Source organism: Rhamphochromis longiceps, linkage group LG8 (genome assembly GCF_057381845.1).
Source record: "Rhamphochromis longiceps isolate RC_006_pf linkage group LG8, R_longiceps_female_GT1.1, whole genome shotgun sequence".
NCBI lineage: Eukaryota > Metazoa > Chordata > Actinopteri > Cichliformes > Cichlidae > Rhamphochromis > Rhamphochromis longiceps.
In genome coordinates, this window is record NC_140564.1 from 29,712,809 (window position 1) to 29,729,382 (window position 16,574).

Genomic DNA, 16,574 nt, shown 5'->3' on the forward strand with positions numbered 1-16,574 from the left:
TGGGGTAAGCTTACAAGCGAAGCTTCAAGGTTTCCTTGGTCTCAAAATGTTTCCCACACACGCCACACATATCTGCATCCTTCTTGCCTTCCTGCGCATGCTTCAAGAAAGAAAGACTTGCTAGAGAAATCCCTCTTCCTGTGTCCCTCAGACTTTGTTTTTTCTGTCCGTTTTATCACTCTGTTCACTTTTCTTCCAGTCCTCATCACTCTCACCCTCTGTACTCTCAGCATCAGAAAGGTCTGCCTCAGATGTTTTCCACAGACTTCACAAACATCTGCACTTTTTTTTCATGCGTCAGTGCACATTTCAGAAAAATGCATCTGTACTGGAAAAACTCTGCAACAACTGCATTCAGTATTTGGTTTTTGTTTGTTGTAGCTGTTCTCTGAGAACGATTTTTCATCTTTTTTGGAAAGATTTTCCATTCACTTTGTAAACATCCATACCTGGAGTTCCTGTCCGAGGTGTTCTTGGCTTTGATTTAAGTAGCTCATCGTTTATATCTTTATCTTGACTCCCACCTTTTGTATTTTTGTTGACAGTACCTTTAGGTTGGCAGGTGGCACACCTAGGTGCTCTCCTTCCTTCTCCATTTCCACTGTTGTTGAGGTCCCCTTTTCTGCTTGTTGGGTTTAGTAAAACTGTGAAGGCTTGCTGTTGATAAACTCAGAGTCTATCTCTGTATACTTGTCTTTAATCTGTCATAGGTCAGGCCTTGTCTCATCATGCATCTGCTACTCAGATGAAATGACTTGGACCCAAACAGTGATACTTTATCTAAAAGGAATATCAAAGAGGAAATCACAAAAAAAAAGAAGAAGTAGGAAGCGATTATATTTCTGACATGTATTAATTTGTGTTTCTGGATGTAAATTAAATAGTCCTACTTTTAAAAGGCAAAAAGGTCCCCCATTTAAAAGCTGGATGGGATGGGGGTGGTGTAAATAATGTCACACAGTGCAGTTAAAAACTCTCCAAATGTGTTAATGTGACTGCATTATTTATTTTCCCCAAAACTACTTACTACTACTTACAATTTAGACACTAAAAGCTACACAGAGTTATTTTTCATTCATTATCCTTAATTTATCCAGGTAAAAGTTTCATTAAAAATAAAGAAACCGGATGACATGAAGTAATTTTACTTTTCAAGATCAGTTCGCACTTTGCTGTGTAACCTGTGTGTAGGCAAAGGTATGACACAAAAGAGCACAGTCAAAAAGTAGTGAATGAAGCCTCCAGAGACCAAAAATTCAACCAAATACAGAACTGATCCGAAGCCTATAAAGCTCTTAAAAGTGTTTGCACCCAAACTCAATCTGGAAGGACTAATTAAGTTTTAAAAAATACAGAATCACAAAAATTAGGACAAAAGAAGAAATGGAAGGCCTAAAAATACCATCTCCAGCAGGTAAACAGTATCTGAAAGTCATGTCCTTAAGAAACAGGACAAAAATCCATCAAAGGACTTGATGCAGGACCTGAAAGATGCATCTGGCCTTTCAGTTGAGGCACCTGCTGTTCACTGAAGCCTCATTAGTGTAGGTCACTCTTACTTACAGAAGTTTCAATAATAAAAATGTCTCCACTTTTTGCTCAGTATGAACCATATAAAAACAAACTAGCTGAAGGCAGGTCACCCTGATAAATGTCACTACTGAAGCAGTCATTTCTTTTAAAAGGTGTCTTGTGTTTCCAAACCTGGAGTGTGCAGCATTTTCTCCGTTACGTCCTCCACAACTTCTGTCAGTCTCTCCGTGACCGGCCTCCATTTCACTCATAATGGAGCACAGAGGCATTTATTTCCATTTCTGAATATTTTTATAACTTCTACAGCTGCATAAACACTTTATCACACATGCAACAAACTAACAACTTGAAAGTCTGAACAAACTGAAAAGGAGCCATGTTGCTTCTGGTGTTTTCTTCATTTTCAAATTGAAGAAATACTTTTGGTCAATGGTGCAACACTGCCACCTTTTAATATGTGGTCACTGCACTGAGCAGGTAATACAGTATTACTGCTATACTTCATTGTATCTAAAAGTACAAGGAAATCGTTGTACATTTTACTATGACTAGATTTAATTCAGAGCTTTATTTAGCATATTTCTTGGCACACATTCAACAAGGTGCTGGAAACATTTCTCAGAGGTTTTTGACCATAATAACATGAAAGTGTCACACAAGTTGCTGCAGATTTGTCAGGTTTTAGTTGTATTCATTCTGTCACATTCTAATATAATTCTATAAAAGCATGTCAGTCTTTCAACTGCCATGCTCCACTACACAGCAGACAAGACTAAACAGCCAAAAATTTAACACAGACATGGCAATAACTGAACCTCTGCCCTGTGACAGGGCTAACACATCAGGCGTGCAAACAGGTAGGCAAATTCATTATAAAACCACAAAAATGCAACGGGACCCACACAGCAGTCAAGACTGACAAGAATTATCCAAATATGCATAATATTTTACCAGGCCCCAAAGCCCGAAATTGCATAGTATTAAACATAGTCAAGCACTCTTTCGCAGCAAAAGGAGTAGAGTGAAATTAATTAATGATAATATATGAGGAAGGTTTTTAACCATGTTTTTAATTGAAGTTGGAGAATGGTCACATGGATGAGGTACAGGTGGAAAACATTTTTTTCTTAGAGATTTTAGGATTATGAAGTTGCTCCTTAAACTTAATAATTTTACAATATAGTAGTTATTAAAAATACTGTGATGTAATTATATAAACTAATGATGGGTAGAAGCTGATAACTATTTCTGGCCACTGTAGATTATAATGCTTGATCATTATTTAAAGAATCTAAACCTTATTGTTTATCACAAATTAGAACAACAGGAATGTTGTGTGTTGGGGGCGGGGTTTGTTTGTTTTTTTGTTTGTTTTTTTAATTGGCAGGAGGTGCTGCGATGTCTTACTTGTGCGACAGAGGGTGCTGCAATACCCTCTAACAGTTGAACAAGTTACCTAATAAAGTGACTGATGAGAGTAAAGGGAAGTGAGACATCCTGCATATAACGGTACAGCAGATGCACCAAGAGGACCAACTGAACATTCTTCCCGATATTTTTCCGTTTTAGCTGGGACTTTAATATTTACCTGCATCTCTCCGTCACACACACCTTTCTTTTGAGCGTCCAGACCTCCCGTGTCTGAGAGAGATGCAGTTAGTGGGTATTAGGAACTGCGTGAGCGCATCCATGTGCGTCATTGAGGTACACACCCGCGCCAAATGAAGAATGTGACAGACTCAGTGATTGCATCGATTTTGAGAGCTTGTTATTCTCATTCCTGATTTTTTAATGCACAAATTTGCCAATGACAATCCAGCCACCGTCTTTGTCTCTTTATGTCTGCGCGGATGTTTAGCAAAACTCTACCGCTTTGTGATATCGGACAAATTCTTATTAAATTAAATTTTCTATCAAACTTTATGCATTTTTATGCAACTGCAGCAAATCTCACTTTACTTGGTGTTTTTCCTCTTGTGTCCCACTTAACTGTTCATCAGGCACGTGTGTATTATGCAAAACACAGAATGGCAAATATTGAATGTTCAGTGTGCACTTTCGGCCCCGTGTGTATTATGCAAAACACAGAATGGCAAATATTGAATGTTCAGTGTGCACTTTCGGCCCCGTGTGCCTGACGGGCCCACAGACACGGGTATGACGTGGGAAATCGCTGTCATCACTGCAAGTCAAGATAACGGATCTGAGTTAATTATTGATATCATCCCGAAATGTTATCTTTATCATATGAGGTTATACAACAGCCAAATGGGACACGGGGTCTCTGGAGGGGACGTGAGGACGAGCGAGTATATTCTTGATCTATTCAACATCAGGTCTGTTCTTCAGTGTTCAAGATTTACTGCTTATCTGATCCCATAGGAATCCAATAATAGAGCAAAGCTGGAAATGTCTTTAAACAGTGAGCTTTTATTTGTGTCTCTGGCAAAAGAGGGGAAAAAACAACAACAAAGATAATGAAGGATCAGCTTCTTCTTAACTGTATTAAATTCCTATGGATCTAATATGTGTCGATGTAAAAACATATTAAAAAACTGTCCAATTGTATGCCAGTGCATGCATTTTTCTCCACTATAGGCTAATTTCCATCCATCCATCCATTTTCATCCGCTTTGTCCGGGACCGGGTCGCGGGGGCAGCAGCCTAAGCAGGCTAATTTATCAAACTATATTGTTTGATTTGCATATCCAAATGGAGGCAGGATAGAATAAGTACATGTAAGTACATTTAAGTACTTAGTACTTTCATTTTCATCTACTTTAAGAATTTACTTAAAGTAGATGCTATGATTCAGAGAAAAATATTGCATTTTAAACAACATTATATATTGGAGTATTAGAATTGTAGTTAATGTAAAAATAAGAATGAATAAAATGTAACCCATTTAAAAAATGTTTGTGTGTGTGTGTGTGTGTGTGTGTGTGTGTGTGTGTGTGTGTGTGTGTGTGTGTGTGTGTGTGTGTGTGTGTGTGAATATAACAATTTTCTGTTGTTTTTTCTAACAAAAAAGTAAGTAAGCATTTTAAAGTTGTATGTAATTAGTAATTCATTCAATTTACTTTTATGTCATTTCAACTTTTATCGTTTTGTTGTTTTATTGTCTAAACTTTATTCTCTTCTCTTCTCTTGATAAATGTGTATGATGACAGAAAGACGTATGGATAGTTCATTGCACTGCCCTGTAATTATAAAATATAAAGTTTTTTGTTAGTTTACTGTGACTAACAGTAACTTTCCTATCATTTAATTGTTTATTATTTTGGTGTAGGATGAATGACAATGAGGGTAGGACGTCTTTATCAATAGGAAAAGCTGTAAAACGTGAAAACACTGAAAATACTGAACATACTTTTTAGTATTACGTTTAAAATCTATACATTGCTTCACATGATCTAAAAACTGTCCACTTGGCTGGATTTGAGTCTTCACCAGGCCAATTATGGCCCTGGGGCCTTATGTTTGACACCCCTGGATTAAACTGATGAGCCCCTTTTAATATTTGTGTATATTTTTTTTTTTTATCTCTGCACCTACTGTACCTTTAATTTCTGCACATATAGTATATTTTATTCTGCATATGTGTTATTTATTGGTGGTTACTGCTTTCTTTTCTTTTAGCACTGATGTGGGACAGTACTCCAATTTCATTGTACTGTTGTACAGTGCATGACTGTGCAATGATAATAAATTGTAAATAATGAGTTAAAAGTGTTTGTTTTCTGCTTATTTTCTTTTAATTGAGATTATTCTGAATATTATACTTATTGTGTGATTTTTTTTTAAGAAAGCTGAGTATCTGAGTAAAATTTGGAATCGGTGACTTTTTTAAATTGTGGTGCACATATTAAAAAAATACGCTAACAGATATTCCAGTGCTGGTGAGAAAAACAGAATAAATCTAAGTCTTAGTCTAAGTGGAAGAAAATGGTCATTAGTCAAGTATTAAAGGAACATTCCAGTAATTGCACATTTTTAAAAATGAACCAAATCGTTTTTTTTAACATTTACAAAATTTTTATTTAAAAATATTTCAACAGTCCCAAAAATACTTTCTATGACATTGAAAAAATACATTACTAATACAGTTAAAATACTATACTGAAGTCGTGAATGACCGTCCAGGACAAGCGTCATTATCGTGTTGTCGCATATTCAAAATAGTTCTTTGTGAGTGTCACTGGGCAGCCTGGATAGTGCTTTCACTTAGTGTCACACAATGTTCAAGGTTCAGTGTCCAAATAACACAAAATGCATTTTCCTGTTGATCTCAAAGCTTTTCCTGAGGATTACGTGGCAGTGTGGATAAAACAAGCACCAAAGGAATGTGTTTCAATAGGAAGAGATTTCCTTTTCATTAGTCTTTGTGATATGAAGTTGGTGATCACACTGCCTTTTTGTTGTGCTGGCTCAGAGATCGGTTCACACAGTATGGGATGATACTGACAGTGACCAGTGGCACAATGGCACTCTTGCAGAAGGACAGCAGGTAGAAGAGGGCCGCGGTATGTGTAGGAGGCTTGAAGGAGTCAAACAGGTGCAGCAGGAGCAGAGAGCTGATGATGCATCCTGCTTTGACCAACAGGCTGCTGCTCTTTTTGGTTTCGGTGTAGAGGGGAGAGTGCAGGCCCAGACCCAGGCCAAACAGCGTGCCCATGTTGCGTAGGAGGCTGGCAAAGGGCGTGGTGTCCAGGTGGACCCACTCTGGCCTGATGCACCACTTCTGGGCTTTCTCCATGGTCCACAGCAGGTCCACACCCAGAGCTTTGAGCAGCACATAGAAGCCAACAGCGAAGGAGGTGAGGAACAGAGTCGTGTAGAAATACTTCTTCATGCTGGCGCTGTAGATCCACTGAGTTCTGTTAAAGGCCTCAGCCACAATCATACCTAGAAAACAATGATCCACATTAGGAAAGCAGAGGCGGATATTTTGCGTTACTTATTATACCGCTGCAGGCTTAATAACTGACTATATTTCTGACTAGATATTTTACTGAATGACTGAGGCATAGCCAGCTGTTCACTGAAACTGTAAAAATACTCACCTGTGATAAGACCGGCGATGACCTGGTGGGGGAAGTGGGCAGCAATAAAGACTCTAGAGAGGCAGACACACACCTGGACCCCACAAAAAAGCGTCCACAGAAGAGCCTTCAGATACCTGTTGAAGTACAAATTCACACAGCTTAGATTCATTGATTTCCAGCAGCTCAAGATTACATGAAAGAAAATCTTTTGAAGCACTGTAACAATAAACAAATTTATTCTTCTCTTCTCATGAGAACTTCAGCTGCCCGCACGTCAAAACAACCCGTGTTTAACACCCTGTTTTCAGTCAATACTTCTCAGAAGTCAATGATCAACCCCAGCACCGAACAGATAGCGTGTCCAGAGCGATAAGCTCTGAATGGAGAAAAATGGTAAACAACACCAAAATCGGCAGGGCCAAGAAAGGAAAAATAAAGTTATAGACTCACCACTGACTGTTTGTGGATTTGTTGCTGGTCATGATGGCGAGGATCGAGGTCACCAGGGTGTAGTAGACTCCTGCAGCTCCCATAGCATGGCCAGAGGGGCTGCCTAGGTAACACAGACAGACGGAGGAAGGCAGTTATTAACACGTGGGCCAGAGCAACCTGCACTGCTCATTCATTAGATTCTTTTGTTTTGTTGTTTGTTTTAACCTAAGTAATAAATGAATGAAAAAGATCGCCACTATTTTATTTTAACTTGATTTTAAACAACTCAATAAGCTCATATATTTGGCTGCTGTCCAAATAACCTAACTGCAAATAACATAACATGCATGTTTATGGACTGTGTCACAGGGGAAACATGTAAACTCCACACAGAAAGGCAGACAGAAACCAGAGGTTACAAAAGAAACGTTCTTTCTGTGATATGTACGAATTAAGCACAATATCACCTGACAGCATTAGGGCTTTATCTTGAGGATGAGTGCCAAGATCTAGATCTTTAGAATGATAATTTATTTGATTCGGCCAATTTACTTCAAAGTAAACTTCAGGCAGGAACACATGCAGAGTGAGAGGAGCTGTGGGCTAATGGGAGTCGGTTTATTTTTACCCTCACGCAAGTTAATGCAGCCGTGCATGAACAGTGGTGTCTCTCACCTGGTCCAGTCTCACAGGTCATTGGGTACTGCTCAATGTGAGGGGGCACGGAGTTTGCATAGTAGGCTGTCTCGTGGACCCACCAGTACGGCCTCTCTCCAAACAGAATCCTGAAGAGGACAGCAGAAACATGCATTGAGTTACGGTCTAAAGAAAGCTTATTTCACACGATTATATATCAGTTAAAAAAATACGCTCACCATTTGAACACTAAATTAAGCCAGTCTCCGATCACAGCCACCCAGATCAGCTTGATGCCCACTGAAGCCCGCAGGTGAAACCAAAGGGGGAAGAAGATGAAGAAGGTGTTCCTCAGATCAGCCGCCCAGGAGACCCAGAGAAACAAGCCCTGGGCATCTTTGTAGTTGGTCTGCAGGTAGTGGGTGCTGCTCACCCCGAAACCCTGCACAGCGTCCATCACGGCATTAAGCATCTTAGCGTTAAGAGGAAGAAATCTCAGTCTAGTGATGTGTGAGTGGAAGAACAGAGAGTGCTGTTATCAGCGAGACAGCTGGCTGTTTTTATAGTGGACGGACCCACTACCCAAACGCATGCACACGCTGATCTTTGGACCTTACGCATGTGTAATAAAACACTGACAGTCACTAGAGTTTGGGAGGCATGTCACACAAACAAGTTGGGAAGATAACAGGAAAACAAAACGTCAATCAGTATCTTAGAATCACTGTACAGAGAGAGTCACAGGAGAGAGGAAGTCAATCGATCAGTGGCTGTCCTCCTCAAGTGTGACCCAAATTAAACACTTTGCAGAGAGATTTTTTTTCTGCTGCCCCACAGACTATTTTTAAATGTGATCTTCGTCTTCTTCATTTTTGTCCACATGGCTTTGACTTTGGCATTAATAAAGGATAGCCGTGTTTTTCATATTTTCCCTTCTTACATTCTCACATTCTGCACATTCTCACTAATAATTTATCAGTAATGTCATTGATTTTTTTAGTGAAAACATGCCGCCGTTCAGAATGATGGAGTAAGCTATTTCTATATTACATAAGAAGATCAATGATTAAATGAGTGAGTTTGGGATGAAACAAAGCTGATGAGATAGTTGGTGACAAAACAGAAAAAGAAAAAAATAGATAGCAGGTAGAACATAAGGTACTGCACTATTATGAAAGAAAGGTCTGGTGGGGACATCTGCACAGATGAGCTCATATTTTGTTCTGTTTCCAGAGATATGTTTACGAAAAGTTCAAAACCATTTTGTTGTTTCTCACATTAGGGTTCAGGCACAAGTAGAGATAACGGGTCTTTGCTAGAAGTCTGCAATCTGTCCATGGGCAGCTGTTGCTTTCTGTTACGATAGCTTTGAGCAAGGGGGCCCCCTGAGGTGTAAAGGTTAAGTGACCTGTCTGCACTGTTGCAAAGTTAAACAAACTTGCTAGCCTTGAGTAAAGTCCAGTGGGAATCATTCAGTGGAAGAACGGACAGGACGGCCTCAAAGAGCTTTGCTGAAACCTAACCAAGAAAAAACCCAATAAAGAGACAATATTTTCACAGCATCGTCCTCAGAAAGAGGTCTGGGTTGTGATATAATGGATCTTCTACACAGCTGGGGTGTTGAGCTGGCTGTCTATCTGCAGACCAGATATGGCAAATATGAAGGTTTGTTCGACCTGGCATCCACAGTGGCCGATCTGCACACCACGTTCTTCTGGTTGTTCCCGATCTGGTTCCACCTGCGGAGGGACACGGCACTCAGGCTCATCTGGGTGGCTGTCATCGGAGACTGGCTCAACTTGGTCCTAAAATGGTAACTGGGTGAAAGGGTCCAACTTGAATTAAACTTAAAACTTAAACATTAAAAAAAGGAACGGTTGCATGATTTGCTTCCTGTTTTTTTGTTTCACTGTGGCAGGGTTCTATTTGGGGAAAGACCTTATTGGTGGGTTCACGAGACCAAGTTTTATGGAGCAGGACCGGCCCCTTCACTCCAGCAGTTCCCCATCACATGTGAAACTGGACCAGGTAGAGCTCATGACAGGCATGCGGACCGCATGAAAACTGAACAGAACCAGTCTGTCATAATAGAATGATAAGATTTATTTGGCACAGTACACAATTAGTCTGATAAATACTCCAGTATATCATTGCCAGGTGATAGCTGTAACAATTGGCAACTGTACACGACTTTCTGTGAATGGGCATGACTTTAATGGTGATAAATAGGTAATAAACTTGTAGTGCCTTTTATCTTGCTCCAGTTTCTTTGAGAGATCTCTGTCCTTATACTAATAGTAGAAGGGAAGGTAACAAGGTGCAAGTGTTTTTCTTCAGTCTTCAGTTTCCAGAACATATTAAACGTTCTGGAAACTGAAAGAAAAAGATAAAAGATACCAACAACTTTCAGCAAAATATGACATATTCAAACCACCTCAGACTTGGTGTTGCGCTTACTCTGGTCACCAGTCTGACGAGGATTGGTCGTCACGATAGATGAAGAACCGACTGATCGGTTTTCACTCTAAATTAGAAAATACTAAGCCCAATTTCTTTCTTTGCAGGAAGTCCTTCAGGTCATGCCATGGGCGCAGCTGGTGTCTGGTATGTCATGGTAACAGCACTGCTCTCTATTGCAAGAGAAAAACAGTGCCCCCCATTGCTATATAGGTGAGTCTGTGTTAATACAATCACCTTTTCTGGCTCTCTGGAGTCTTTAGGTTCTGTGCACCTACAATCAGTGTTGTCCCTGTCAGATTTTTGTATATAGGCCTGTGGATGCTAATGGGCCTGGTCGAGCTGGTGGTATGCATTTCCAGGGTCTACATGGCTGCTCACTTCCCACACCAGGTTATTGCAGGAATCATTACAGGTCAGTCCATCTAAAGAACTCTAGTCGATAAAGTGTTGACTTTTACAAAGACTTTGATGTGCAGAATTTTCATAAAAACATTTTGCGAGGGTTGGAAATTAAGTTTACTGAGTGATTATGTAGCCTACAACTACCAATATCATATTTTTAGGAGCAAATGCCAAAGATCAAACAAAGAAATATTGTAGAAGAAGAATTAAAATATGGCTCAGGTGTAAATGCAATCTCAAAATTACAAAAATATGATATATTTAGACCATTTTAACTTCAAATATTGTTTTATTGAGTGTACATGTTACGCATTGTCCCTGTTTAATAAACCACCTTGTCTGTTTTCGTCTTAGGCACACTGGTAGCTGAAGTTGTTTCCAAGGAGAAATGGATCTACAGCGCAAGCCTGAAGAAGTACTTCTTAATTACCCTCTTCCTCACCTCCTTTGCTGTTGGCTTTTATGTGCTCCTTAAAGCTCTGGATGTGGACCTGCTGTGGACCATGGAGAAAGCCCAGAAGTGGTGCATCAGGCCAGAGTGGGTTCACCTAGACTCTGCCCCCTTTGCTAGCCTCCTGCGGAACATGGGCAGCCTGTTTGGTCTGGGGCTCGGTCTGCACTCACCGTTCTACAAGACAACCAAGATGAGGATTATGAGCGCCCCTTTGAGGATTGGATGTATTGTCATCTCTGTATCCCTGCTTCACCTGTTAGATGGATGGACATTTTCCCCTGAAAACCATATGACTTTCTATGCCCTTTCCTTTGGTAAAAGTGCCGTTGCACTTTTAATCCCAACTACTTTGGTGCCTTGGGCTCTCAGCAAGATTTACCCTGTAAAGACAGAAGGCAAAAACTTGTAGCTTTAAGGCAACTGGAGGATTAATGTTCTATATTTACAAGGATTCTTACTTCTCATTTTTAATAGACATCTGTTTTAATCTGGGTCTAGGTTAACTCCATATCTAGGAAACTTGCTATAGAGTTTTTGGAATGCCTGAAGATATTGTGCTGGCCTTGTTACCATTTAGGAGCAGAGGGAAAAGGCTACTTTACTGATTGGAACAATAACATTTAATTGGATGTTACCATTCCCAGAATCTAGACTACTTAGGGACAGAAAAAGGACGTAGACACCCAACTAGCACTTTCAGATAATTGCTGTAAAGCTCACTGATAGACCACATTTGTTCAATTTGAAGAAATAAGAAGCGTCCCCTTCACGGTATGAGCAATAAAGGGTAAAAGTAAAACACAAAAAGTGGTCTTGTTTTTTTGGATATGCTAAGCTAAGCTCAATCTTTCCTGGACCTACAAAGTGCTAGCAGCCTTCTAATTTAGCTGGGTTTAAGTAAAATATGAACATTTTCTACAAATGTTTTCTAATAATTGTTTTCTAAATGGTCTTATTGGGACTTCTGCTACAATTATTACAATTAACCTCCTTGAAATTGAACAATGGTTTATTTTTGTCCATCAAATTACATTTAGTCATGTTTTCATGTTTAGAATAACTGTCTTTTCAGTGTCTGTAATATTGTAAGCTTCTTTAACACCCACAGTATATATGAGATAAAGATTTTTACACATACACGCAGCCACCACCTCAGCAAAAAAAGTATTTTTTAAACAAATAAAAACTGTTTCTTGTAATCATGTTTTCGTGCTTATTTGAGAAGTGCGGTGCAGCCCTGGCAGTTTTCTCAGTATGTCTCAGACTGATACTGATTAATTCTCTGGCCAGAACAACCATTAAATATTAACCAGAGCATGCTCCACTCACTCGGCAGTCCCACATAGTGACACTGCCTCGCACCACAGCCATGCGCTTTCAAAGGTACATGAAGGGTCAAGGGGCAGAAAGCGTTGCCGACAACACGTGGGCCTCATAAGGCTTTAAAAATAGAACCTTGCTCAGGTGACGAACCATCGAAGCAGCTTTGGATGTATGGTACTGAGATCAGCAGGATTGCAAACAAAGGTCACTATCATATTATCACAGACACACCTCTATAAAACCGCTAATTACATTGTGAAACTGCAACGTAAAGTCCAACTGAATGCAATCATAGGTCACCTAAAGTTGCTGTGGTAATGAGAAAAAGTAGGAAACTGAAGGTAGTCGCTGTGGTAACTTTGCTGGACATGAAGTCCTGCATCAGATAACTTAGATCTCGTAGATCTAAACATCATGGAGCCAGTCTGGGATTACATAAAGAGACTTAATCTACCAAAGAAGCATTCTTGGAAGAGCTTGGAACAACCAAACTGTAACATAGCTTAATAAAGCAGATAGAGACTGTCATTATATGGCATTGTTTTTGAGAACAGCCCCACGTTATCATGCCTCAAAGGTTTGATCAGCATTGCACTGTTTTACAAAATAAATCATACTTAATCTTAACAGGACCCAGTGATTATCACGACACATCCCACCAGCAAATGCCAAGTGCTCCTTTTTTGATCATTTTATCTCATTGTCTTCTTACGCTGTTCTAGTTATTTCCGGTTCTTATCTCAAGAAGCTATATGGGAGTTCTTTGTACAGGTACGCTGCATTGCGTTTGTGTGACTAGGAGGCAGGGGGACAGAGGGTATAGACCTCACAACTACGTCAGGGACGTTGAGTAACTGTTTACATTAGTTTACAGTCACAATAGTCAGCTCGCCTTGGTTGTTCTCCTCAATATCTTCTCATCCTCACATAACCTTTTCTATATTTACTTAAAGATGCAGCTCTGGACCAAATAAATAAATAAAAAGAAGTGTCGGCATAAAAGGTGCTTCAAAAAACACGCTTCACAAATATGCACAGTCTAGTCTGATCAGTGAAGTCCTTCATGCCCCTTGTCAGCTTTTCAAAGTTAAGAAAAGCATTAAACTTTGGGTGTTAGTCTAACTGCAAAGAGTGCAAGTGTGTAAGACTTACCTCTGACATATACAATTCCCATATTATGCCTTAAACCTAAAACTAGCACCAAATTAATACAAACTGAACTAATTAATCAAAACTAAACAGAAGTAAAAACAATACCACAACAATACCAAATGTTAAAAAAGCTAATGACAAACACAAAACTGTAACTACATCTCTTCCCCTCTATCTCTGCCTGCTTCCCCGTCTAACTTCAGAGTCTCTCTATCAATAAAGGCTAAAAAAATGCCATAATAAATAATTTAAAAAACGAAACATATGCTTTGTGTCACGGGGCGTTCTCCTGCTAGAAGCAACAATCAGAGGATGGGTCACTGTGGTTATAAAAAGATGGACATGGTCAGAAACAATGCTCAGGTATTGATTACATCACCACCGTCAACCTGAACCATAAGGTAGGCTGGATCCGTGCTTTTATGATGTTTGCACCAAATTCTGACCTTACTATGTGCAGCAGAAATGCTGTGATTGGTGTGGGGGTAGGGACAGGCTTAGGGCGTCGGGGGGTTCCCCGGAGGCATCTTCCTTGGGGGGCTCAACCCGGGGTAGCGGTCATGTCCGGTTAGGGGCTCTGTTGGCTCTCCGGTGACTGTTTCCTCGCGGCTGCGTGCAGCGGGGCTAGGGGAGGGTCTGTGCTGACGGACGTGGGTTACTGACCTGGTAGCCTGGCTGGCCCTGGGTGGGTCCGGGATGGGCGTGAGGTTCTGGGGGCGCTCCGTCTCTGGGCTGGGACCCGGACTGGGCCTCGGGGGCTTGGGTCCTGGTTGGTGTGTTGCCGGGGTTGTGGGCGGGTGGGTGCATGGGGGCCCAGCCCTGGAGCAGGGTGCCGCCGGTGCGTCGAGCCACCTGGGGGGCTCTTCAACTGGTGGGGGAGATTGTCACATCTTGCAGGAGCTTTCCTCTCCTCAGGAGCTCCCTCTGCAGGAGGGGGAGATACAGGAGAGGTGGAGGAAGATCTCAGCCTGGGTGTTTATTGTCTTATGTAGTCTGGAAGATGAGTGGATGGTGGGGTGGGTGCAGTTTTCTCTGTGGTGGGGTTGGGTGGACTGTCCCGGGCTCTTTGGGGCCGGGCGGCGCTGCTGCACTGGGCCCGGTCTGGATGGGCCTGGGCCCCCTTTCCCTGGCGGGTCGCGGAGTATGGGGGTGCCTACTGGGGTCAGCGGGGGAGCTGGCCCCAGGGAGGGGTCACTTGCCCCTCCCTTCCTTCCCTCCCCATCTCCAGCTGCCTCCCTCTTCCCGCTCCACCACAACCACCCACACATGCAGGGCCTTGGAGTAGGGGTATGTCACCAGGGTGCAGAGGAGGCTACCCCCCCCCCCCCCCCCCCCGTCCCCTTCTGGCTGCCTCTGCCTCAATTTTATCCCACAACTTAGACATTCACATTACTCACACTCTCATTACACATACATATAGGATCTTGGGGGTGGGCACGATACACGGAGTCCAAAGTACCATCAGGGTGTACACCCCACCCCTGGCATCGTTGCCCACCTCTCAATTTTAAATACACGTAGACATTGAGGGCTAGCAGGAGGGACCATACGCTTACCTGCTGCTCTCTGGCAGGTAGCTCCATGCCCTCCTGGGTTTTAAATGCACCTTAGAACACACATGCATCAACATTACAATGAGCGGGTGGAGGGAGGTTTGGAGTCTTCTCTCACCCCCGTTCTCTGCGACCTGCTGGAGCAGGGGGGCTAGGAGGAGGAGTTGGCCGTCCGACTGCGGTCTGGAGTGTGGAGCCTTCCTGCTGCTGCGGAGTCGGGGCGGTCTGCCTCCCCCCACCGCAGGGAAAAGGGAAACACCACCTGGGTCTGGGTGCAGTTCCCCCCTCCAGGGGCGAGGGTACCTAGACCCGGTTTGTAGAGTACGCTTGGGGAGTGTGATCGTGTGTACAACGTCTCTTTATGTCTGTCTCCACGTTGGTTGAGTGTGGAGTAAGTGCATATGAGAGCATGAGGGTGGGAATGGATGTTTGTATCTGTGTGTGCCTGTATGTCTGTGTCTATATGTCAGGTTGGGTGTCAGGCGCCACCTCTCTGGGGACATCTCAGGCCCTCCAAGGTTTGGAGGCCTATCTCCCCCTACCACCACTTCCCCTGCCAGTGGCGGACCCCCTCAGACATCGGTGCGTTGGTGGTTCTTTGTGTCCGGGGATGGGCGTCCAGGTACACACCGGCTCACTCCTTGGCGGCCGCTTATCGGGGCCTGGAGCCTGGGGCTCGCTCGGGCCACTTCGGAGGTGGGGTGCCCCCGGCCTCTCGGCCTGGGGCTCGGTCACTCAGGCACGGCTGGCTGCCGGCGGAGCTCACGGGCGCGTCATTGCAACTCCCCCTGGCTTCTGCTCCGCGGCTGCTGAGTGAGCCCTCATCTGGGACTCTCCTCAGCTCTTTCCGGGACAGTGGCGCAGCTGCCCCTTTGTTGGTCTTCCTTGGTCTCTTGTGTTCTGGGGGCCTCTGGATGTCTGGAGTTTTGATCTCCTCCACACCTGCTTCACGCCCTGGAGGACGGGGCTGTGGCCCCCCCACACCCTCTAGCAGATTATTACATGAAGGAACCTTTTAAAAAAACAAAAAACAAGCGCGTCCATGCTCACAGGTGTACACACGGGTGATCACACCCACAAACTACACCCTTTTTGGCTCCTACCTCAAAGCACACTGTGTTCTGTTGATCTTATGTGCTGCACAATAATGTTTAATATTTAGTATTTACTGTCATATTCCCATATATCATTGTGATGTTGTTTATTCTATTACTCTTGTTCTCTTCTGCTTGCTTTCTTTTTTCTTTCTCAGCAGGTGATCCAGGTGATTGATATATGCATTTTTTATTTCTTTTTTTTCTCTGCCCGTTCTGTTGGTTTTTGTCTTTTGCCCTTCTCCCCCGTCCCTCTTCTCAGCTGTTTCTCTTCCCCTCTTTCTTTCTCCCCTTCTTTCCCCCAGTCAAGTCTGTCCCGTATTCAGTAAGTGAAAATAAAATAAACAATAAAAGGTGAATCAAATGGACCATTACGGCAAGGCTGGGATGGTCAGTTTGGTAAAGTAAATCCGTTGGGCATCTTTCTTTGCCTTTAGACAATAATTCTGATGGCAAAAGAGCCAAACGGGAGAGGCCCCAAAAAAAAAAG

At 42.5% G+C, this 16,574-nt stretch overlaps 2 protein-coding genes across 2 annotated transcripts; one reads left to right on the top strand and one right to left on the bottom strand.

The window, feature by feature from the left end:
- Positions 1–5,570: 5,570 nt before the first annotated feature.
- g6pc1a.2 (glucose-6-phosphatase catalytic subunit 1a, tandem duplicate 2) lies at positions 5,571–8,168 on the bottom strand. The gene is made up of 5 exons (XM_085416956.1): positions 7,886–8,168; positions 7,686–7,795; positions 7,029–7,131; positions 6,597–6,712; positions 5,571–6,438 (listed from the first exon to the last, which is right to left on the bottom strand). The coding sequence occupies exons 1-5, from the start codon at positions 8,116–8,118 to the stop codon at positions 5,936–5,938; spliced, it is 1,065 nt and encodes a 354-aa protein (XP_085273082.1). The 5' UTR covers positions 8,119–8,168; the 3' UTR covers positions 5,571–5,935.
- Positions 8,169–9,079: 911 nt separating this feature from the next.
- On the top strand, positions 9,080–12,115 carry g6pc1a.1 (glucose-6-phosphatase catalytic subunit 1a, tandem duplicate 1). Its single transcript, XM_085416957.1, has 5 exons — positions 9,080–9,459; positions 9,565–9,674; positions 10,211–10,316; positions 10,403–10,518; positions 10,863–12,115. The coding sequence occupies exons 1-5, from the start codon at positions 9,242–9,244 to the stop codon at positions 11,369–11,371; spliced, it is 1,059 nt and encodes a 352-aa protein (XP_085273083.1). The 5' UTR covers positions 9,080–9,241; the 3' UTR covers positions 11,372–12,115.
- Positions 12,116–16,574: the final 4,459 nt, after the last annotated feature.

Bases quoted from the DNA above. Each gene is read 5' to 3' on its own strand.
- g6pc1a.2 (XM_085416956.1), bottom strand. From the start codon at position 8,118: ATGCTTAATGCCGTGATGGACGCTGTGCAGGGTTTCGGGGTGAGCAGC. The intron at 7,796-7,885 runs GTGAGCGTATTT...TGTCCTCTTCAG, and splicing joins CTTAATTTAGTGTTCAAATG to GATTCTGTTTGGAGAGAGGC. The intron at 6,439-6,596 runs GTGAGTATTTTT...ATTGTTTTCTAG, and splicing joins CATCGCCGGTCTTATCACAG to GTATGATTGTGGCTGAGGCC.
- g6pc1a.1 (XM_085416957.1), top strand. From the start codon at position 9,242: ATGGATCTTCTACACAGCTGGGGTGTTGAGCTGGCTGTCTATCTGCAG. The intron at 9,460-9,564 runs GTAACTGGGTGA...TCACTGTGGCAG, and splicing joins CTCAACTTGGTCCTAAAATG to GGTTCTATTTGGGGAAAGAC. The intron at 10,317-10,402 runs GTGAGTCTGTGT...TGTCCCTGTCAG, and splicing joins TGCCCCCCATTGCTATATAG to ATTTTTGTATATAGGCCTGT.